This window comes from Castanea sativa, chromosome 2 (assembly GCF_040712315.1).
Source record: "Castanea sativa cultivar Marrone di Chiusa Pesio chromosome 2, ASM4071231v1".
Classification (NCBI taxonomy): Eukaryota; Viridiplantae; Streptophyta; class Magnoliopsida; order Fagales; family Fagaceae; genus Castanea; species Castanea sativa.
This window is the reverse complement of record NC_134014.1, coordinates 26532189-26556021: the sequence shown is the minus strand read 5'-3', so window position 1 is coordinate 26556021 and position 23833 is coordinate 26532189. Positions and strand designations below refer to the sequence as shown.

General features: G+C 34.8%; 1 protein-coding gene across 6 annotated transcripts; it reads right to left on the bottom strand.

The window, feature by feature from the left end:
• Positions 1-6015: 6015 nt before the first annotated feature.
• LOC142623671 (uncharacterized) lies at positions 6016-22225 on the bottom strand. Of its 6 annotated transcripts, none has more exons than XR_012842184.1 (9): positions 22080-22225; positions 21288-21978; positions 20333-20773; positions 19613-20132; positions 10794-12331; positions 10145-10689; positions 9597-9693; positions 9183-9348; positions 6016-6238 (listed from the first exon to the last, which is right to left on the bottom strand). XR_012842184.1 is itself a non-coding variant. In XM_075797113.1 (6 exons), exons 2-6 carry the CDS (start codon positions 21829-21831, stop codon positions 10466-10468), a joined length of 3267 nt encoding a protein of 1088 aa, XP_075653228.1. In that variant the 5' UTR covers positions 21832-21978; positions 22080-22225; the 3' UTR covers positions 10029-10465. The 6 variants fall into 6 exon arrangements, 1 of the variants encoding a protein (XP_075653228.1); XR_012842182.1 differs by lacking the exon at positions 6016-6238 and adding an exon at positions 8991-9076; XR_012842183.1 differs by lacking the exon at positions 6016-6238 and adding an exon at positions 8991-9076 and having other exon boundaries at positions 9597-9688.
• Between the last annotated feature and the right edge of the window lie 1608 nt (positions 22226-23833).

Sequence of the window (23833 nt, the reverse complement as noted above, 5' to 3'; positions counted from 1 at the left end):
GATCTTCAATGTTGGTGCAAGAGACTTTGCTTCGTTATGGAACCCAAAGGCATACAAGAAATGCATTAAGAACTCTTTCTTCTGTAGGAGGAGGCTAGGGTTTCAAAAAGAAAACCTTATGAAGCTCTCTAGGGTTAGTTTTTTCTTTTTTCACCTCCTTTAAATAGGAGCTTAATGGGCTCTCTTATTCCAAATAGGTTTACACAAACCTTGGGTTTTCCTAGTCCTATAAGGAGTATACAAACTCATAAACAAATAGCATTTTAGAATAAAAACGTTGCTGGTTATAGACTGAATCGCTGTAAGCTCGATAGATCGAGACATTTGTCGAGCTTTAATGAATCTCGACAAATCGAGCTTCTATCGAGGAGGTATCGAGACCTACAGATTGCACTTTTCTTAAGCAATTCTTGAGTAATCTTCATATCTTCAATTTAACCACTTGTAATGATCATCTTGAACCTACTTAAATTTACCCAAATATAAGTAAAGAGCGTTTTGTCAAAAGATATGTCAATTACATAAAAGTATGTCCCTAACATGATGAATATGAAGAATATGTTTAATGGATGCCATGCTTGAATACTTGACTGTTTGTGTTAATGCTTTTTTGATCCTACAATATTGTGATGTGCCTGCTGCCCTTGAATAAATGAATATATGAATGCCACATAGATGAATGCTAGGTTCTTGGGATGATATGTCATGCTGTGTGTTTAGATGCATGTTTGTGTGTGTGTGTGTGTGTGTATGAGAGAGAGAGAGAGAGAGAGAGTTTAGAATAACTTGTTAGAACCCTCTGAGGGGATTAGGATTTGGATAACAATGAATGGAGGCCGATCTACAGGTCGGATGAGGTTGGGTGCCTAACACATTCACATCCCCATACCTAAATTTCGGACACGTGCTCTGGTAAAAATCAATCATTCTACAACGACACTATATGTATGGTTCCTAGACCTAATCTAGGTGGCACCCCATTTTCACACTCCACCTAGTCCACCCTAGGTCAAGACGTACTTCTCACAAGGAGACAAACTCATCACCGGCGCTTGCACCCACAATGGCGACTCCACTGGGGATAGAGAAGTTTGACTCCAATGTGTTCCATTTCCTAATCTTAAAAAAGGCTTTTTTTAATATGGTTTCGCACACACTCTCACTTGGGTCTTTGTCCCTTTACCATGGTTAGAGATAAGTAAGGAAGTGGAGGCTCCATTTAGGGCCAAAACTTTTCAAAATTCATCCCACCAACTCACAATCTGTGTCATTGTCTATGATGGTCTTTGAGTACACTAAAGATTTGTCCACCGATCCAAATAGGGTCCACTTAGGCCCAAGGTTGGAATAATGGCCGCCTAGTTATGAGTAACCTACTAATTTATCCCTTTAGCTTTATAAAGCATAGCCACACATAAAGAGATCCTAAATCCAATCAAAAGAAGATATATTTTATATCTCTTGTTTGTTCAACCATATATCTTGTGATCACCTAATTCTAAAGTACAAATAAAATATTAAAATTGGAAGGATGACCCAAAAGTTATCACATACCTTAAGACTTTGGGATGAAAAGAAAAGAAATATCTCACATATAAGAGGCTTACCTCAAAGCCCAAAGGTATATCTTAACTTAAAAGGACTTCATAGGGTCATAGCTCATATGCTATCATATGCCCAAATTGACACCTTTTGAAAAGAAAGTCTTAGGCTTAAGGTAACAAATATGTTATGGGCCTACAAAATCCTACAAAGTCAATGAACCTCTCTAGTCTTAGGCCTCTTTATTGTATGTAAAGGCCAAGATGATGTGAGATTCTTGGACCTTGAGAGGAAGGTCATGATGTATTCTAACTAGAAGGCTACTTCAAAAGAAAAATGAATGAAAAATGAAGAGCCCAAAGGTGATGAGTGCATTGTTGGCCCTTATTTGAGAGAAAGGGGTGAAAGTCTATAAGCACATTCTAATAGAAGTCCATGAGTGTAAGATGAGAGCATTTTTAAATGGACCAAGCCCTATGAAACTAGGGGCAAGGCTCATGAGAGGAAAGGGAGTGAATTTGTAATGGGACCTTCATTAAAATGGACTTAAGATTTTCTTAAGAACATCTAAATAAAAGAAAATTTTAATTTCGTACTTTTTTTTTTATCTTGAAGGTGTCTTGTAGGATTTTAATTTGGGACTTCTTTTTTATCTTGAAGGTGTCTTGTAGAATTATTTACGTACCACAATGTCTAACTACCCAACTCAAGAGGAGACTGATCACACTTTGATTGACCATTGCTGACTAAATCCTAATCGAGATTGGTAAAAAACGTTGCCTTTTTTATCCAACAATCTAATCGAGGTAAATTTTAAACCATCTTAAGAATCATGAAATTAACAGGCCAAAATCAAAGTTAAAACGGATGAAATATCAAGAAAATACCAAAAATCCTAATTAAATGTATTTTGTTCAAGTAAAAAGAGCTATTTTAGGGGCATTTTTGTGCACTGAAATGTACCAATCCAGCCACAGCTGGTGCAATCCACCTAGAGCAAATTGAATTATGATGAGTTATCTAATTTTCATAAAAAGGGATCGGCGATATCTGCTACGGATTGGGAGAAATGAATTTTCCAATAATAGTGCTATTAAATTTCTTGCACTGTGTCATCTCCCTTCTAGATGTGATATCTCGACAACTGTAGCTCCAAATCATATAAGGTCAAAACTTATGGAAAATAGACATCCAAACCTTTCCAAGGACACCAAGTTTGTAGAAATCCAAGCTCTGGAAGGACTCCAAACAGCAGCCCGAAAACAGGATCAAGAAAAAGACGAAAACCAAAATTGAGTGAGCATCAAGGCATAATTGGTGAGATATTTCGGAAACATCTCACCTCAACCTCCCATTTCAAGGGGCAACTGGGGTGAGACATTCCCGAAACGTCTCTCAATCCCTAAAAATAGGATCACTCTCCCTCTTGGACAAATAATGAACAAAGATGCACAAAAATCCCAAAAATTCTCCTCTCTCTCTCTCTTTCTCTTTTAGGAATTTCTTTAGATTTAGTTTCTCTAACCCCAACTCAAACAGAAACTCCAGCCCTTTTCCACCATTTTTACACCTCCAAAGTTCTTAGGTAAGCTTGGTAAGCTTTGTGATAGAGATATGGATTAGCTTTGTTCATAACTACACCATTCTCTCTTTGTAAAATACATCATTCTATATATTGAAATGCTCTTTTTTTTATGTTGTTCATCTACTCTTTATTTCTCTTTACATATTGTTCTATATCCCTCTATTTGTGTATTTATTGTTTATGCTCTTTATACTCTTTAAAGCTCTATTTATACTTGTAAAAAAATGTTTTCTACTCTTTTCTTTGTTGTCTTCTCTCTTTAAATCTCTTGGGTTTAAAGAGAGAAAACAACCCAACATCTTTCATTACACCTCATCTTCCTAACTAGAAGGCTTGTGGAGAAATATCCTCGTGCACGGCCAACCTTAGTGGGAAGATAGTGATTTACCATAGATGGATTTCTCTTAAATGGGTTCTAAAGCTTGTTCCTAAGGACAATATGGGTATGCTTCTAGGAAAATGGTTGAGGTCCCCATAAGCTTGGATGTGACAATATTTAGGGTTTGTTATGAGAAATTTTATAAAAAAGAATTTTAATACAAGCTTTTACCTTATGTTTGCTCTTAAATTCCTTTAAATTCAAGTTTTTACATTATTTTCTTGATCTTAAATTCCTTTAAATACAAGCTTTTACATTATGTCTTGCTCTTAAATTCCTTTATATTCAAGTCTTTAAATTATTGCCTTTACATTTAAGTCTTTAAATATTATTCTCCTTTAATTTATGCATTTTGCCTTTGAGCATGCTTTATCTTCCATCCTTTCTCATGGGTAAAAGGGTTTAAGGGTGCTATCTCTCTAATTAGCACCATAAACCCTAGATTACCAAATAGCATTAGCTTGGGTAAGCAAACCACTAAAAAAATAAGATTTCAAAAGATTAAAAAAAAAAAAAAAAAGCTTCAATGGCCATCCCTTTTTCTTAAAATGAATCTTTTTCAAAAGAAAGCTTCTCTTTAATTTCAAAATCTTGTTTGGTTCTTTTTCTTTACATAAAAAATGAACAAAAATTATGGTTTCCATTAAAACCATGGAAACTCTTTTCTCAAAAACTTTTTTTCTTAAATGGTTTTGATTTTTGTTTTGGGGAATCTTCTTCCTAAAAACATGGAAACTCTCTTTTGAAAAACAAAGTGGTTTTCATCTAAAACTTTTCCCCTTTAAAATCTCCCTTTTCTAAATTTAAGTGTTCTACCCAAAAAATATTTATAGAAAAAATAAATATAAATATAAATAAAAACCAGGATTCTTTATTTCAAAACCTTTTTTTTTTAGTCCATGAAAACCATTTTCTTAGAATCAAACTTTTTAAATGTTAGATTAGAGTTTCAAAACATCTTTTTTCCAAACAAGTTTGTCTTTCCCTTTGTTTTTACTTCTTTTCCAAATGATTTTTGAGCTTAAATCACGATTTTACAAAAACTTATTTTCTTTACCATTTCAAAACATAAGACTTAATTTCCTTTGAAAGATGAACAAAAACCATGGTTTTCCAATAAAACCATGGAAACCCTGTTCTTAAATCCTTTCTTTTCTTTAACATGATTTTGGTCCAAGTTTTGGGTTTCTTTTTTAAATGTTTGGAACTCATTTTTTTAAGTGGCTTCAATCTTAAAACTCTTCATTTTTTGAAACCAATCTTCTCATTACATAAAAATGAACAAAAACCAAGATTTTCATCAAAACCATAGAATCCATTTTCTTAAAAAAACCATTTCTTTTTCATAAATAACCTTGTTTATAATTTGGGTCTCTAAAAATTCTTTTTCTAAATAAGCTTAGATTCTTACTTTTACAAAAACTCTCTCAAATGCAGCCATAATTGTCAAAATCTCAATTTAGATTTATGATTCTACGATTTTATGATCTCACCTACCCAAAACAATCCAGATCTTTCAAGGATTTTTGCGATCATTCAAATCGGTAGAATTGTACAATTCTGACAATCCCAAATAATCATAGTTTCTTATAATCTTCTTTAACTTAATGGAAGACTCAATTAAACCCAAATGAAAAATAACATCCCAATAGACCAAGTTATACTATTCTAAGAGATAGAGTGTCAGTTACTCCCAAATGAAAAATAACATTTCAATAGTGTCAAGTTTTGAGGTTTTTGATCTCTTTAAAATGATGCTTACGGATGCAAATTTTCTGGTTTTTTATGAATTAATGTATAATTTATGTGATTATTTAAGATACCAATGTGTTTTTCTTTTTGTTTTTTCTTAAATAATGTATGATCTTACGATCCATGATCCGATCTTTCGATTCACGATCCCACTTACCTCTCACGATACTACGTAGAATCCCCCGATTTTGACAACCTTGAATGCAACCCTTTTTCCAAATGTTTTAAAACCAAGTTTTGGGCAAATTTTTTTAAAAAAATTTGTTCTCTCTCTTAAAAAAAGGGAAGGTAATTTTCAAAAGTTTGATCTCTTTAGAGTCTTGTACATAAAAATGCTTTTATTTTTAGCACCTTGTTTATGCTGTTTCATTAAAGAAAACCCCTCTTCAGGAAAAAACTACGAGAAACCTTTTTTTAAACCTTAGTTTCAAAATAAATTTTTTCCAGAGAAGCCATGATTTTTAACAAAATTATTACATCTGTCTAGCATTAACTGTCCATCAAAAAACTCTTCAATTTCACAACTATTTGAACTTCTCTCTATTTTTTTCCCCTTTTTCTAGATCATATCCAACTCATCCTCAATCAACGTCTACAAATACGTTAATCCAATGCTTGATAGCAAAACATACAAGGTGGAATTAACAAGGTAAATGTAAATAAACGCAGTAATGCTTAGAAAATTAGCACACAAGCTTATTACAAAATGATATATTATGGGGATATGATCCACGTTATAAATACAAAGACGGTAGTTGCACAATTATAAAGAAAATTTTAAAATTTCTTACGTAAAAAATACATTTTTCATTGAAATTAATATACAAAATTGAGTGCTTTGACCTTGATTCCGTAGGCTTCAAGCTGTGCAGGCAATTATATAAAAACAAAATTAAAAATTTCTTACGTAAAAAATACATTTTTCATTGAAATTAATATACAAAATTGAGTGCTTTGACCTTGATTCCGTAGGCTTCAAGCTGTGCAGGCAATTATATAAAAACAAAATTAAAAATTTCTTATGTAAAAAATACATTTTTCATTGAAATTAATATTACAAAATTGAGTGCTTTGACCTTGACTCCGTAGGCTTCAAGCTGTGCAGGCAATTACCTCATCACCGCTTCATACTCGATGCAATTTGGTAACAACTTTTTGAAGCTAATTCACCCCCATGTTCAATTTTCTATTCTCCATTCCATTTTCCAAGTCACAAACCTATTTTTTATTCTCAAATTGATTTCCAATCCCTTCCACCTAGGTATTGTCAATTCATCCCCAAACTCACTCAGTTTTGAAACCCGAGCCGTTCAATAAACCATAAAAAGAAGAGATTCAAGGTTTTTAAAGTTAGACCAAAATTGAACTAAAGTCGAACCGTAATGACATCATAATTAATTTAATAATTATTTAAAATATAAATAAATATTAAATTAGTAAAAAAAAGAAAAAGAAAAAAGAAAAAGAAAAAAGAAAAAGAGTATAATAGTTCAAATAAATATAAATATTTATCTTTCAAATATTTTCTTTTATATATCATAACATTCATAAGGAAAATAAGAAATACTAAATTCTAAGCAAACATAAATAAATTTTGTTAGGGCTTAAAATTATGCTCTTTTTATAAGAGCTTGTGTCTAAATTATCTTAAATCATTACCAAGCCCATTTCACTACCCAATAATTTGTCGTTCCCAAGCCCATTTGACTAGTTCATTTTTGAAAATTTTTAAAATAACAAATAAACAAAAACAAAAGCCAGAAGAGTACTAGGCCAATCCATTAAAATATTTGATTAAATAAAGAACAAAACCCAACAACATTTTCGAAAGAGACTGGTTGACAGCAAGAATTTAGTGGGTGACAGGAAAGCAAGTTGTTCATCATGCAGAGTAGAGTCAATAGACCGAAAGACTCCAGAGTGCTAAGGCAAAAGCAAAACGCCAGGGAAAAGAAAATGCAGAAACAGTCCAACCATGATAGAGAGAGTGAGAGTGAGAAGAATAAGAAGAAATGATGTTACGATCTGAAAGTGTGAAGGAATAATTTATTTAGTTGAAATTAAATTTTTTTTTGCTAAAAGTACTATAAATAAATATAAAAGTTAGCTAAATAGTATGGTAAGACTCATGAATAATACTCAAAAGTGTCGTGAAACCAATGAATAATAGCAAAAATAAGTTGAAATTGCAAATAAGTTATAATTTTCAACTTGTCCCAAACGGACACTAATTATTGGGTGAAAAGTTGGATGAAGTGCGATTTGATGGAAAGATTTAGGTACGTAGATCTGGATTTAAGTAATTAAATTTCATATATCTTGTTTTAAATAGTTTTAAAATAGGCAAGAATTTTCTACAAATCCAACAAGAATTTCTAATCTTAAAATCGTTGAAATTTAAAATAGCTTCTAAACCCATATAATTTTAGAAATCCATAAAACATACTTTAATATTTATAGAATTGGCATTAATGCATTTCAAATCCATCACTACAAAGTTCAAATTTAAGTCCAAATTCAAGTATCCAAATGCAACCTAAATGTTCAATGAAAATACTACATGATATATCAATCTTCTGTTTGATTAAAAAATAATCACCTGTCTTCCTATATTCTCATCTTTTTGTTTGTGAGAAAATGTGTTATACTACAATTAACTAATTTCCTAGAGAATTTTTCCCACAAATCTCATCTTAAAATTTGTTACATCTTTATACATCATGAGAAAGTGGAAATTAGTTTACTGCAAGCATTTTTTGCAGATCAAACTATAAAGGAAAGCTTGTGCAAGTCTAACAGGAACTATTTCAAAAGTTACTGTTGGTGTTTGGCCACAAGTATCATCTATCATGCACCTAAAGGTTTTGCCGATTATCAAAATTGCTGGTCAAATTATCAAAATCATGACAAGTAAGCATTTTTTCCCCAGTTTTTTTACAATTCAATAGTCAGAGAAGTTGGATTTGAAGCCTTGACATCTTCGTTATAAGCACTAAGGGGTGTTAGTTAAGTTACAAGGCTCTTGACGACAAGCCTTACATTTAAGTTTTAAAAAATGGACAAAACCCACCTGCAATAGTATACATAATTTGAACCTAAACCCACCTGTAATAGTGCTAAACTCCTACGCTCAGCCTGTTCTCTTAGAGCACTACAACAATTTGGGGAGGAGGATTTTAAAAATTAAATTAAACGAAAAACAGGAGGGAGAGGGGAGGGACAGATATAATTAGTTGGCATCCACTTCACGTAACTCCTACCAGCGTTTAGACCCAAAGGGTGCAGCCCTTAAAGCATCCACAGCTTACACTAAAAGAATATTGGGGTGGGGAGAGAAGAAGAATGAATAAACATAAAACAAAACGGAGAGGAGGCCAACAGGAAAATGACAGGTTTCAGACACTAACTAATCAAGCAAAAATTAGTTCCAATTGTCCCTAAGAGTTAGGAAGAAAAAAAAAACCACCCTCTGTATGTCTCCAGCATTTCTCACTAGTGCTATTTCTCATGGGGCATGTTGTCAAATTCTGTAAATAGACATGGCAGAAATGCATTCACTTGCAAAGAGACATGAAGACACGAAGATAAAATCCACTCCTGCCCCAGCCCGCCACCCAGCCTCTTTGGCATCCCTCCCTCCCCCACCCCGAAGTCCAGAAAAAAGTCAAAATGCCAATAAGACTATAATAACGTTTTGGCTCTAAACAAGCAAATGCATAAATAAATAAGCAATAGAGCAAAATACTATTTTGGATTAGTTCCATAATATAAGATCAAGATCAAGTACAAAATTCCAGTGATCCACCCAGATTGAGTCACTGCAGGGCACAGTTAAAAACCCTAAGGAGTAACCAAATGTGCAAACTTAAATGAAAGCTTCTATAAAGAAAATGAACGCAACCCAACAGTTGCTTGGAATATTACCTGATATAAATCAATATTTGGATTTCACCATAAGTTTTAGCAAGGACTGTAAAGTGAGTCAGGCAATCTGCTCATACACAACACTGGAATTTCGATGCAATTCATCCCAGCAACATCTGGTTTCACACTTGACCTTAAGGGTACCCTTACCTAACCAAAACAATTTCTTGGGAAGGGAAGCAAGAATAAGAAAAGGAAAAAAAGTATAAAAAGGAAGAAAAATTGGGGGAGTAAGACACCAGGTTTATAAATTATTGCTAAAAAATATTGACAAACATTATCAAAAAAGAAAAGAAAACATGTTTATTCCATACTGCATTAACCAACACTCTCAACAACTTTCAGAACTTGGATGGAAGATTAAGGACAGAAGCTTGCCACCATAAACAAACTAAATCTGTGATGACTGCATACCTCAATTTATATCAGAGAAAATCAATCCTGCCAAATTGAATGTCAGAAAGCTCCAATGAAAATCACCATGATACCTGCATGTGCTGGGGATACTATCCTAACCCACAAAAGGAGGGGGAAAAAAGGAAAACAAAAAAAAAAACAAAAAAAACAAAAAAGATTTCTGAATGATTACAGTCCCACTACAAGAAATCTATACGAAAGTGGAATCTATTATATCATCCACATCAACCAGAAAGTTCTCATTTTTTTTTTTTTAAAGAGTCAACAAATAGAAATTGCAAAAGAAAATGCAGGCCAAAGGGATAGATTTGACTAGAAGGAATGAGTTTAGAAAGAGACCAACAAAAAACGTTTAAGAACTTAGATCACAGCGACACAATTCTTTACCTAAGCTATATTGTAAAATTTCATTAGTGTTCAGATTCGGTATTTCTTGATAAGAAAAATTATATATATCCTAAAAGGTGCAGAGTGAATAATCCTTTAAATAAACATTTTAATCAAGAAATTCACTATGCAGTAATAGAAATAATAGTCCAACATACATCAAGCAGTAAAAGAAGCTCGCTACAAACATGCATGGCCGATTGTGGTTGAAAGCATGAAACTTCTTCAAATACTTAAACCACAGGAAGACCAGCTTCAAGACTATAGTCCCGGTCAAATCCATAAGGACCTGCAAAGAAATAAACAAACACAAAGCATATTTGTGAAGAGCAAACAACCGGCAGAAAATTCCGAGCACCAAAAGTAACATTAAGCAATCTTTCATGGAAACCAGACTGAGCCCTTTTCGGAGAAATTGCACCCATCACTCAGCATGAAAAATCTTGGAAAACAGCAACCCCATGGTCCACGATATACTTCTAGCATTGGTTTACATCTTCTATACGGAAGTCACCAGGAAACATATCTGCCTCAGGTGAGATAGAGCTTCTTGGTTGAGCCTTCAGCATTGGGGAAATTGAAGACCTATCTCTAATCACAAACTCTGATTCATCATTAATGCAATCCACGGGCTGGTTTGAGCCAGTTCTGTCACTATTATCCACTTTGGTAGACATCTCAAAATTATCTCGATCTTCCATTCCTGTAAACCAGGGGAGGAAAAAAAAAGGATATAGAGCTACTTTCAGCATCATTAACACTGAAAAATCAATTATTGTTTAGGTTTATAGCAATTACTAGCTGTACCTAGCTCTATATGCCCAGTTAAAGATGCTTCATGTTCCCTTAGCTCCTCTTCAACCAAGGAGATTCTACAACTTGGTAAAAATGAACCTCCTTCGCTGTTAACATTTGTCAAATATGCCTTTTTTGGATCCTGGTCATATTCAATTGCCATATTTTCCACCACCAATTCCTTTGAGTTACAATCCTCAGGTTCTGAAATAAACATCCCATTATCATTCATGCTCATCAAATCCTTCAAAGTGGAATCTGCTTCCTCTTTTGCATCTTCATGATGCTTTGATATTTCATAACTGTTTTCATCCCTCCCATCATTGGAATTAAGTTTCCCTTCAGCAAATTCTGACCTAGATAGGCTTACATGATTTGATTCATTTTCCTCCATACTTATCGGTGACAAACTACTGCCTCTACAATGCTTATGTTCTGCAGATATTGAACTGGACGGTGATTTCTCATGATGCTTTGATTTTTCAGCTCTACTTCCCCCTATTCTACTATAGGAGTGATGCTTCCCTTCAGCAGAATTAGATCTAGAGCGCCTTCTGTGTTTAGATTTACCAGGGGATGACCTGTTTCCTCTATGGTGCTTAGCTTCCACAGACACTGACCTTGACCGTCTTCTGTCACGATGCTTTGATTTTCTGTCCCTGCTTTCATCCACTTTTTCCTTGGGGTGTCGCTTACCTTCCATGGACCTTGATCTGGACTGCCTTCTATCACGATGTTTAGACTTCTCATCTCTTGTTTCATCTACTTTCCTATCAGAGTGACGCTTCCCTTCCAAAGACTTTGACCTGGACCGCCTTCTGTCACGATGTTTTGGTTTCTCTTCTCTAGATTTGTCTACTTTCTCATTGGCATGGTGCTTTCCTTCTAAAGACTTTGACCTGGACCGCCTTCTATGTTTGGATTTATTTTCATCCATACCTCTTGGGGTTGACCTGCTGCTTCTATGAAGTTTATCTTCTCTAGATAAGGACCTGGAACGCCTTCGATCATGAAACTTAGATTTTTCATCTCGAGACTCCTCTGTTTTCTCACCAGACAGATGCTTACCATCAACAGATTTTGATCTAGAGCGTCTTCTGTGTTTTGACTTGTTTTCATCAGCAATTTTTGGAGATGACCTACGTACTCTGTGATGAGTTGGTGATCTTGAACGAGCACGAGATGATTTCCTTGCTCTATATGGTGAACTTTCTGGATGACGTTTTGGTGAGACTGAATCAGCTCGGTATGATTTTCTTGCTAGAGGGCTTGCACTCCTGCTCTTATGTCTTCTCGAAGCAGATAAATGATGATCATGTGATCTTTCTGAATCTCGCCTTCTAGTTCTGTCACTTGCATCCCGAATGTCTCGATATGACCACCATTCATTGTCATAGCCAGACTGATGGTGAGATCTCAATGGTGATCTAGATCTACGATCCCTAGGGTGGCGGGATGGAGGTGAGTAAGAACGAGACCTCCGCTTTCGACGATACATGACTGGCGATCTAGACTTTGACCTTGACCTCGCACGAGTAGTGGATGGCGATCTGTAAATTAGAATAATAAAAATAAACTTTTTAAGAATCAAAATCTCAAAAATAAATAAATAAATAAAAGATGCCCTTAGAATTAGATAGAACAATATAAAATTGTATCACAATTATCTTTCAATCCTAACTCTATAACTGTATCAAAGTAATTAACATCTTACACCAAAAATATTTATCTTCTTCAAATTTTATACACTTTTAACTAATTCAATCAATAGCCAGACCTCATTAAAGATCTTGACCCTTATTAAAACTATACTTCTTTTTTAATAATATAAGTTTAAAGGCAGAAAGCCTACGATAGGCTCTACCAGATATATCTCCATCATAATCTTAGAAACTTAGGACAAGTACAAGAAAAGTTTAGCTCAAAGAAGCCATGACATTTAAAATAACACTACAATCCTAGATCAATTAGGCAAATATTCAGAGGAATATTAATACTATTAATAAGACCACCGATAATAACCACTTCTTTAATCATCTTCATTTTGAATCTTACGCATTCCTTGACCACAGTTCACCAGCCTCAATTAGACATTCTCTTAAGGCCATGGTCTCTGTCATAGGCACAAATAAATTCCATTTACAACCCTAACCCATCACTCCCTTATTTAGGGTCCAAAATCCCATTGAAGGTCCAATTCCTCCCCATTACAGCACCATAAAACTTAAATTTCATGCTAAATCAATTTGATACCTTTCTACTTTCCTGCATAACTACAGAGTATATATGCATGTCTTTCCTATCCTTTTCACCGTAACCTCTGAAACATTCGAATCTCTGAAACCCAAAAATTCCTGCAATGCAAATTTTGTTTGCCTTTCCACTATTAATCCTTTACCATTACCATCCCCCAGTAAGTATATAACGCTAAAGCCTCTATCTTTCATCCTTCAAACAAAAGACTAAAATATTTTTTGTTTTTTGGAAAAAATACAATTCACACCCTATAAGTTTGGTGAATTGTCACTCAAGTCCACTACAAGTTTAAATTTCGTAATTTTAGTTCGCTAACTTTAACAAAGCGATCATTTTAGTCTTTCCGTCATTTGCCATTTGAAAAATGCCGTTAACTCTCTTAAAATAATGTTGTGTCATGTTTCTAACATTAAAAATTTTATTTAAAGATTATGTTATTCATTTAATTAAACCCAAAAAAAAAAAAAGTTTCAAACTCTTGTTTTGGCTATTCGACTTTGCATGGTTTTAGGAGATATCATTTCAGCACCTTAGAATGCCTTTGTTCTAAATTGGCAAATTCTTGATTCCGTTCTTATTACTAATAAATGTCTTGATAGTAGATTGAAGCCTGGTCAGCCAGGGTTGTTATGTAAATTGGACATAGAGAAAGCCTTTGATCACGTGAATTGGGGATTTCTTACACACTTTTGCTTGAGCGTTGTGGCTTTTCTGATAAGTGGAGGCGGTGGATTTCATTTTGTTTATCAATTGCTCGTTTTTCTTTCCTTATTAATGGTTCTCCCTATGGTTTTTTTAGGAGTTCAAGAGGGTTGCGGCAAGGCGATCCTTTGTCCCATTTGTTATTTGTGTTGGTTATGGAAACCATTGGTAGAATGTTGGATAAGGTTGTCCATGAAGGTCGTCTGTCAAGTTTTTGTGTAGATGATTCTACCAAAAGATCTTTGGTGGTTCCCCATCTCCTTTTCGATGTTGATAATCTAATTTTTTGTGATGCTAATATTGATCAAATGCTGATTCTCCGTATGGTGCTCATTTGGTTTGAGGCTGTGTCGGGTCTGAAGATAAACTTGGGTAAGTCTAACCTGGTGGCTATGGGGGCAGTTCATAACATTGAGCTTTTGGTGGCTATCTTAGGCTTTATGCAAGGGTCTCTTCCAATGAAATATTTGGGTCTTCCTTTGGGGACAAAATTCAAGGACAAGACAATTTGGAATCCAATTCTGGAGAAGATGGAAAGAAAATTAGTAGGTTGGAACAAATTATATTTATCCAAGAGAGGTAGAGTCGCATTAATTAAAAGCACTCTCGCAAATCTTCCTACTTATTTTCTTTCTATATTTCCTATTCCTACTTCAGTAGCTAACCGAATTGCAAGACTTTAGCGGAACTTTCTATGGGGTGGCCTAGGGGATGAGCCCAAATTTCATTTTGTTAATTGGACAACTGTTTGTGCTCCACTTTCTGCAGGTGGTTTGGGGATTAGGAACTTGAGAACTTTTAATGTAGCTTTATTAGGGAAGTGGTTATGGAGAGTTGGGCAAGAAAGGGATGCTCTTTGGCAACAAGTGATAGAGGTGAAGTATTGTTGTGATTGGGGTGGTTGGTGTTCTAGCTCATTCTTTATCTCGGTTTTTTTTTTATGAATTTGGAGATGGATCAAAAGTGTTGTTCTGGCTAGATCAATGGTGTGGAACACCTTCTCTTGCAGACTGCTATCCTGAAATATATAGGATTTGTTGAAACAAAGAGGCAAGTGTGGCTAATCTAATGAGGTACACCAATGGAGTCCTTCATTGGGAGATATTTTTTTGTAGGGATGTGCATAATCGGGAATTGGAAGCTCTCTGGAGCTTCATTAATACCACTTATTGCACTCTTGTAAGGGGGATTGGGGAGGATAAGAGATATTAGCTACCTTGTAAGGTAAGGGGCAGGCCTGTTTAGGATTTGACCAGCACCGATGAAACCGGCCGGTGCCGAACCGATCCAACTGATTCAAAGCTCCACCGTAGATGCTCGAAGAGGTGGTCAGCAAAGATCTAAGCATACCGAAGGCGGCCAGTGCGGCGATCAACTACCATTTTTCACTCCGATGAGAAACCGCACCACACCGGTGTGTTATATATATAGTTACTATAGGTTTCAGACTTTCAATAGAGAGAAGATGAGAGTTTGAGAGAGGTAAGGAAGGAAGGATGAGGAAGAAGGGGAAACGGCGCAAGAGAGAATGAGATAAGACGTAGGGTTTCTAAATTTTAACTCTAAAATACCAAAATGACGCCGTTTGAGCCAAATATTAATTTTAATATCAGTTCCAAAACGACATCGTTTTGGTATTAGATTAAAAAAAAAATTGTAACGTTGTCATTTTATAAACTCTAAATATTTTTTATCCCCATCCCAATCAGTTCCCTACCTCTCTTTCTCTCTCTCTTCCCATTAGTCTTTCGTACCCAAGCATCTCCGCCTCTCCTCTCTCCCCTCCCTCCACTTGCTGTCAGTCTGTCACCATACTCTACTGCTTGATGCTTTGTTCTTGGAATTTCACCCATGCCATTGTTCTTGGAGTTTCACCCTCTCCCCTCCCCCTTGTTCTATTATTAGGTTTGTTAATCTATTTTCCTTTGATAGTTTTTGTTTCATCTTTTATGACTTAGGTTTAGTTTAGATTTTTTTTTTTTTTTTGTGATTTGAAATGGTATATTTTTTTAGAGATTGTGAATTTGTGCATATTTTGTTTGTTTTCTTTCGTGTATGTTTTTTTTTTTTTGTACAGAATATTTGGGTTATCTAATGATTATGTTATGGTTTGGGAGTGTTAAATGCTGTGTTTGGATTCTGAGAAAATTGAGGAATTCACAGAACTAATCTCACCAAACCAGTATCTTGCACCGCACCTTGTGCAGACCGGTTTTACTACTCCACTGGTGAGGTGCGGTCAAGCACTTGGGGAAACCGCACCTTATAGGTGCAATGCTAAAAACACTCTCATAATCGGCCGCACCACACCATGTACAGGCCTAGTAAGGGGTTTATGGTTAGAGTAAGGGGTTTATGGTTAGTGCGTTCTACCATCTTCTAGTTGACCATAGTGGGCAGTTTTTCCCTTGGAAGAGCATTTGGAAGTAGAAGATTCCTTCTAGAGTGGCTTTCTTTGTATGTATTGTTGCCTTGGGGAAATGTCTGGCGATTGACAATTTAAGGAAAAGAAAGGTATGCATTTTGGATTGGTATTATGTATGCAAGTGTAATAGTGAAATTGTTGACCATCTATTCTTTCATTGTCCGGTTGCTTTGGAGTTGTGGGATATAGTTTTTAGTTTATTTGGAGTTTGTTGGGTTATGTCAATGTCTGTTGTTGAGATTCTTGCTTGCTGGCAAGGTCATTTTAGTCACTATCGTAATAAAGATATACGGATTGTTCCCCATTTTTTGATGTGGTGTATTTGAAAGGAAAGAAATGGTAGGTGTTTTGAAGATAATGAGTGTTCTATTATTGGACTGATTCTCAGTGTTCAATTCAGGCCTTTTGTCCAATTTCGTTCGAAATATTGCCATTAAATATGCAATTAACTAATGAAAAAAAGGTTTTTTGAAAAAATTCTCACATAAAAAATCTATAATATATTTTTATTAATTTTATAGATTTTTTCGTGTAAATAATTTTTTTTTTATGGGAAATTTTTTAACAAAATTGGATAGAAGGCCTGAATTGAATAATTAAAATTTAGAGGACTCAATGGAATGAAAGTAAAGTTAAAGGACAAAAATGAATTTCAGCCAAACTTAGAAAGTGCAATTTCCGTTTTAGCCTTCTTTTAATTTTAAATTTTTTATAGAGGGTTGTTGCAATTGTAAAACCTATTATTAGATTAATAATTTAAAAAGACATGTTATAAAACCTACTGTTAGTTAAATTAAATTACAAAAGTTTGTTGTAAAACTTATTATTAGATTAATTAATTTTATATAGAAGCTTGTTGAAAAACCTACTGCTAGAATAACTAATAGAGCCTAAACCAGGTTAAACATATTTTGAATTAATTTGATAGACCTAACTTCTTCATACAACACATTGAAAAACACTTCATTATAATATTTCAATACACTAGGTACATGTGATTTAAGTTCCATTAGTATAATAAATATATTAAGAATTTGGCTAGTGCCTTTTTGTCGCCTTAGGCCTTCGGGTGAGACAAGGCCTTGGCGCCTTACGATCGCCTTTCACCTTTGACTACCCTGGCCTAGGCACAAAGCGGAAGTGATTGAAGTGAAGTGCACATTTCTTAAAAAAATGTAATAAATTTAAAAATAATTATTAATGGCAATACAATAATCAAGAAATCAAAAAATCATATAAGTTAAAATATATCATTTTATATCATTCTCTTGAACACTTATTCACTTAATGAGTAATAATCAATATAAATCTATGTGCACAGTTCATTATATGTTCAACATCAACTACTATTTTTTTTTTTATGAATAATGACTTTATTAGAGAGCAAACCATACAGAACAACAAACTTCCTTCCTCATAACATCACCAAAACAAGAAGGGCAACTACCCAGCACAAAAGAACCAAAACTTTAAAATTAGGGAAAATTACAATTTACCCACATGTGGTTTGGCCGAAATTTAAGTTGCTTGCATGTGGTTTGAAATTTGATACTTTACCCACCTGAGGTTAGCTTAGCTAGATTTCAATAACCCACCTCTATTAAAAACAGAGCTAAATATGTAATTTTGCTCCACTTTTATGTTTCTCCTCCAAAAACACAAAAAACATAAAAATACAAGATCAAAAACTATCCATCGGGATACTTGCATCATGGAATTTCAAATCACAAGTAAGCAACTTAAATTTTGGTAAAACCTCAAGTAGGTAAAGTGTCAAATTTTATACCACATGTAGGTAATTTAAATTTTAGTCAAACCACATGTGAGTAAGTTGAAATTTGCCCTTAAAATTAAGAGACCATTTGGCTAAGGAGACCATTTGGCTAAAGTGCGGGTAGCTAAGTTAGCCTGCCTAGGAACCCAACATAAACTACAAAAGTAACTAAATATTAAATAATTATCACAAATAGATTAAATCATACATTTTTTTCCATGAATAAATTTCAGGACACAACAATCTTGGTACCAAGCAGAAAAGTCAAGGGTACAGATAAAGGTGGAAGGGTTGGGCTTAAGTGTATTGTAAAATACCATAAAATTGACTTTATATACCAAATCAACAGTCTATTTCAATAGTATTAAGATCAGATGGCTAAAATTCATATTTGGTTCATTTTTTAAAAAAAATTAAAAAGCACAAAAGGCAAGCTTTGAGCTTATTGAAAAAAGCTCCAAAAAGAAAGGCTCACTTTATGCCCACTTCTTCAACAAATGCACCTCACTTTAGATGTGAAAAGTGAGGGGGCTTTGGCGCTTTGCGCTTCCCGCTGAAGTGATTTCAATAAAAATTTTGTTATTTATAAATAAACAATAAATAAAATAAAATAAAGAGGTTTGGGCATTGTCATTTCAGCAATGCTGGTAAAAGTGCTGGGACTTTGGTGGCGCTTTGCACTTCCCTCAAGTGCACTTTTACCAGCATTGCTGAAATGACAACTCACCAAACCTTTTTTTTTATAACAAAATTTTTATTGAAATCAAAGCAAACCCAAAGCACATTGGGAATGTACTATGGAGGCAATACAATAAAGATCTCAAATACAATTCACCAAACTTATAGGGCATAAATTGTATTTTTTTTCCTTCTCTTTTTTTTCAACAATAGCCTCCCCACATCAGTGTTCATAGATAATAAGTTTAGGACTGAAGCAATCCATACTATATGAGTCCAATTCTTGAACCCATGCTCAACCCATTTGCCAAAGAAACTTGATTTATCAACCCTAACCCAGCCACAAACAGAATAGATTAATGGAATTAGAAAGACAGTCAAATTTGTCGCTGGCTGGCAGGTTGGAATAGAAATAGCCACCATATATTAAGGCCATAAATACGGTTTTACTTGCATTAATAATAAAATATCATAATAAACTTGAATAAAGAAACAGTTTCACAAGCAAACCTAGTTGAAACTAAAGACATTTCCAATTAAAATACAAGCTCATAAAGAAGATAAATAAGAGCATAACTGAAATCATCAATTTCAACCAAATGAATACGACAATACGTTAAAAGATGGTTTTCTCTATATTTCCACCAGAAACTAAATGCCAATTTCAGGAATAACATACCTAAAACCTAAATTCAGCAATATCATGTACTAAATCTAAAGAAACCCATCCCAAAATACGAGCAAATTCTAGCCAACCTAGCTTTCCTACTCTCTTTTTTTGGTTAAATAAACCTAACTTTCCTACTCACTCATCCAAAAGTGCAAATCCACCCCCCCCCCCCCAATCCTACAAAAGCAAAAAAGTAGACTATGGTGAAAACTCAGCATCATGACAAACAGATGTTTAACATGTCCAGCATAATGCCTTTCCAAGTTTGACAATTCACAAGCTTAAATATAATCAGTAATATTCTTAAAGAAATTTGGAAAATGTACCTTGATTTTTGTTTCACTTCATTCTCTTCATTTCCAACTCCATCAGCTTTTAATTTCTTACTTATTTCAGCAGCTCTCGCTGCAGCTAACTCTGTTGCCGACTTCATTGTTGCAGCTCGATTTGCTGCCTGTTGTGCAGTCATAGTTTGTTGCATAAGCAAAGCCTGCTGGAATTGCATCTGCTGCATGGCAACAGCTTGCTGCATCATCAGTGGAAGAGAAGAGGAAGCCAGTGGAGAATTCAAAAGAGGTGGTTTTTGTGGAAGAGATTTTGCCATTTCAACATTCAAAGGGCGACCTCCAACATCCATATTATTCAATGCCAAAGCCGCAGTTGCTTCTTCAGGTTTTAAATACTCTATGTAAGCAAAATGTTTTGAATCAGTGATGGTACATTCAACAACTGTGCCATAAAAGCTGAAAAGTTGTCTGAGCTGTTCCACTGTAAGAAGTGGACTAAGGTTGCTAACTTGAAGTGTTTTCTTCAGTGCATCAGACTTCCCAGCTTTATCAGGTGAACCTGACAAGGAAAGAAACATTCAGTGGTAAAAAGCTGAGGAAGAATAACAAAAACAAGAAATAATTATGCCATTAGGAAAGCCACAAACAAGAGAACCCACATTCTCAAACAAGGGTAAACCAGAAGCAGCATGAGATGAAAGAAACTAGCAAACAATTAACCATATGGTATGCACAAGAGAATGCAACAAAACATTATACCAGATGATTCTTTTGCTGACTGAGCTTGTGCTTGCACCTGAGCTGCATGGGCTTGTAGGGCTTGGGCAGCAACAATTGCCTGAGCTGCAGCCATTGCAGCTGCAGAGGGTGCCATAGGAACTTGACTGACTGTCCCCATTGAGGTCGTTGCAGCTAATGCAGTCATTAGCAAATTGTGAGGCGGGTGGTTCAACTTACAATCAGTTTTGGCACAACGACCATTAAGGTATTCTCGACAAACTTCCCCAAGAGATGCACCAATTCCAGGCAAAATAGCGCCCCCAGAGGCACCAGGAACAATGCCTGGAATCATTCCCAATAATCCTGGGAATGCCCCTGAAACAGACCCTGAATAGTTTGGCATATTGGGCATGGTTTGGTTAACTAGATTTGGAAATGTGGATGCAGGAGCCAAACCCAGCAGTCCTCCACTACTGGTACCTGCATGAGAACAAATCAATTTCTTAAAATTAGCAATGTAGGGGTTGACTTGTAAATAAATCTATATGTTCAGTCAAGAATATAGCTAATGAAGCATAGAAAGATGACACTATGGGGAAATTAAGGACAAAAACAATTTTCCTTGGCCTGAAATCACTAACTTTTTCTTTTTTAACCATTTGCAAAACCTTTCTTCTTCTATTACTTTTTATTAAATTTTTTGCCTTCAATTTTTTGTTTGATTACCCTTTTCACCTAGGGGAAAAAAAATGTTTTCATGTGTAAATCAAAGTGGGCCACGTGAAGGATTAAAAAACTTTACATATAAACCAGAGATTACTCATACCATTCTATAATTCAGAATTAGATGACCGACGCATAATGTATAATTTTATCATAAAAATAAATAATAACATTAAAAGAAGAATATTCACTGAAGTCAGGTCATGCTTAATTAAAAGAGAAGATATTCACATATCTAAATTAAAAAAATGATAACGATGATGATAATTACCTGCACTGAAAAACACCGGGAAGGGGCTACCCATGATGGGTTTCCCATTGCACTCAATAGTAACCATATAATTCCCTCTTTTGGGGACAACATAAGTAACTGTGTAGGTCCCGTCGCCCATGTCCTTGACAATCCCTTCTTGCTCCGATCCTCCAACACCAACCCCTGGTGACACCTTCACCTTAATCTGTGCTCCCCCATTGGGCACCTTCCTCCCATCAGCATCCTTGGTGACCACCATAAACGAAGAGGATGCACACGCGGTGCCACCTGCTATGCCAGCCCCAGCGGCTGTGCACTTGGAGGGGTCCACCGGGCCAATCGGTTTGTTTGCCAAATCCTCCTCATCGTCCTCAGCTTCTTCATCGGATTCAGTATCAGCCGATAAAGCTGGTTTCTTTTCATGATTTTTGTCTACATCTTTAAAAGTCGCTTCAAAGGCAGCTTTTGCAGCAGCGGCTTTCTCAGCCTCACTCTTCAGCTTGGCCTCTTCAGCTTGCTTCATCCATATAGGCTTAGCAAGGGCAGAGTTTCGATCCGCCATTAATTAAACCCTAGTTTCCACAAACTAACTACTGAGACTCACTCACACAAAGCGCCCTTAAGAAGATGCTTCAATACCAAAACCCTAATATAAAAAATCAATCAAGCAAAGCCTCCATTGATACCGTAGTTCGAATCCTTGACAACCCTAATTTCAGTAAAGCAAAGCGATAACAAATATCAAAGCACGAACGAAAAATCAAGATGGAGCAAGAAAAACAAAAACAAAAACAAAAAATTGGAGCTGACCTGCTGGGACTGGAAGAGGGAGAGAATCAGAATTCGAATCAGAATAAGATGCGAAGAAAGGTAGGTAAGAATGGTAGGGCGATTGGGCTATATAGGGGCGTGGAGGCCTACTTGGGTCTAGGTTATATATCGGTTTTGGGACGGTGTTCTCTTTTCGTGTTTTTTTTTTTTTTTAAGAAAAGGAGTTAATTTGCAAAATGTATACTCTGTAAAATTATCTAATTTTTGTTTATATTTGGTCGTAATTTTAAATAATTTGAAAAGTAATTTATAACTTTTCTGTTTAACTTATTATGGAATAGAGGTTTTTTTTTTTTAAGACAGTTTTAACCTATTGCGTCCGCTCTTGATGATAGTTATCTTTTATACAACCATTAAAGACTTTACCAGTTGAGCTGACTGGAACCCACCATTATGGAATAGAGTTATTTAAAAACAAATTAGTGAAAAATCATTTCTAAAATAAACCATACTTTTTTTTAACCAAATATAGTTTTCATTTAACTTATTTTTTGTGATACAACTAAATACTAAAAAACACAAAAAATTATTTTTATATAAAGTTTTCTATTGAAACAAATAAAATGTCAATGACTATTCGACTCTATCCAATGCCATAAATACCGTTTTGGTTATATCGAGCCCTTCGGTTGGCCTCTAATATTATGCCACCGTAAGCTTTGCTACTCCCACAATTTTCCACCTAAGCAACTTTTTTTTTTAATTGTTTACATTTTATTAATTATAAATAAATAAAGTAAAATAAAAAACTTTCTTTAGAAACAATTAGGGCCCGTTTGGTATACAAGTTTAAACACATGTTTTCAGTTTTTAAACAACATTACACATATTTCTATACACTTTTTCACCCACACGTGTTTCCAAAAAAACTGAAAACTGTTGTTTAAACACACATACCAAACGGCCACTTAGACTCTCAAAACATTTTACTCGTCTTTCGACTTCAAACACAGTCTGCCTCTTAAAACATTAGACTTTTTATCCTGAAGGAAGTCCTCTTCTTGGGTACTTAGCTAGCATCTTGATTGGACACTATGAGTCTCTGGCCTCCCAATTATTCGTCATGTGCACAGGACAAAGGCAATTGCTGAATCTAGGATTGTTTTCTCATTGTTAAATATTGACCTTGGGCTCTCTGCTGAAAGGTTAATGTTTACTTTGATGGGGTTGCAAAATATTTTAATGCTCCTATAAGGCTTGCATTTTTTGTTCTTCATAAATAAGTTTATAACCGCATGTGTAGTTCTTTTACGCTTGCAGTTACATGGTGGGTTATTCAATCCGTTCTCTTTTTCCAATGTTTCTTGAAGTTCATTTTGGTTGAAAATTGGATTCTTATTGCTTTTAATTGTTTTGCCAACAAGGAGTTGGCATTCTATTATCGGTTATTTGGAACTGTAAATTGATCCTTTATATTTGTGTAAGATTCTTAATAAAGAACAACTGTCCTACAGTTTGAACAATTCAAAAACTGCAAGATGAGAACAACCCAGGTATTTACCGATCTTCTCCTTTATTCTCTATTGTTTCTTACATATTCTTTGGTAGTATTTTTCTAGAAAGAATATGAAACTGGACCTATTTGTGTTTCTAAATTAACTTGACCTCCTATAGAAAATATGGTTTTGTATCTACTCTATGTAGATATTTATTTTAACATGCTCAAGTGTTTAATTTAAACATTTTCTTTTATCTTCCTATGTCTAACAGCATAGCTACAATGAGAGTGAGTT

Excerpts from the sequence above, each read along its gene's own strand:
- LOC142623671 (XM_075797113.1), bottom strand. The coding sequence starts at position 21,831 with ATGGCGGATCGAAACTCTGCCCTTGCTAAGCCTATATGGATGAAGCAA. Across the intron at positions 20,774-21,287 it reads CCCGGTGTTTTTCAGTGCAG|GTACCAGTAGTGGAGGACTG; the intron begins GTAATTATCATC and ends GTTCTCATGCAG. Across the intron at positions 20,133-20,332 it reads GTCAGCAAAAGAATCATCTG|GTTCACCTGATAAAGCTGGG; the intron begins GTATAATGTTTT and ends TTTCCTTGTCAG.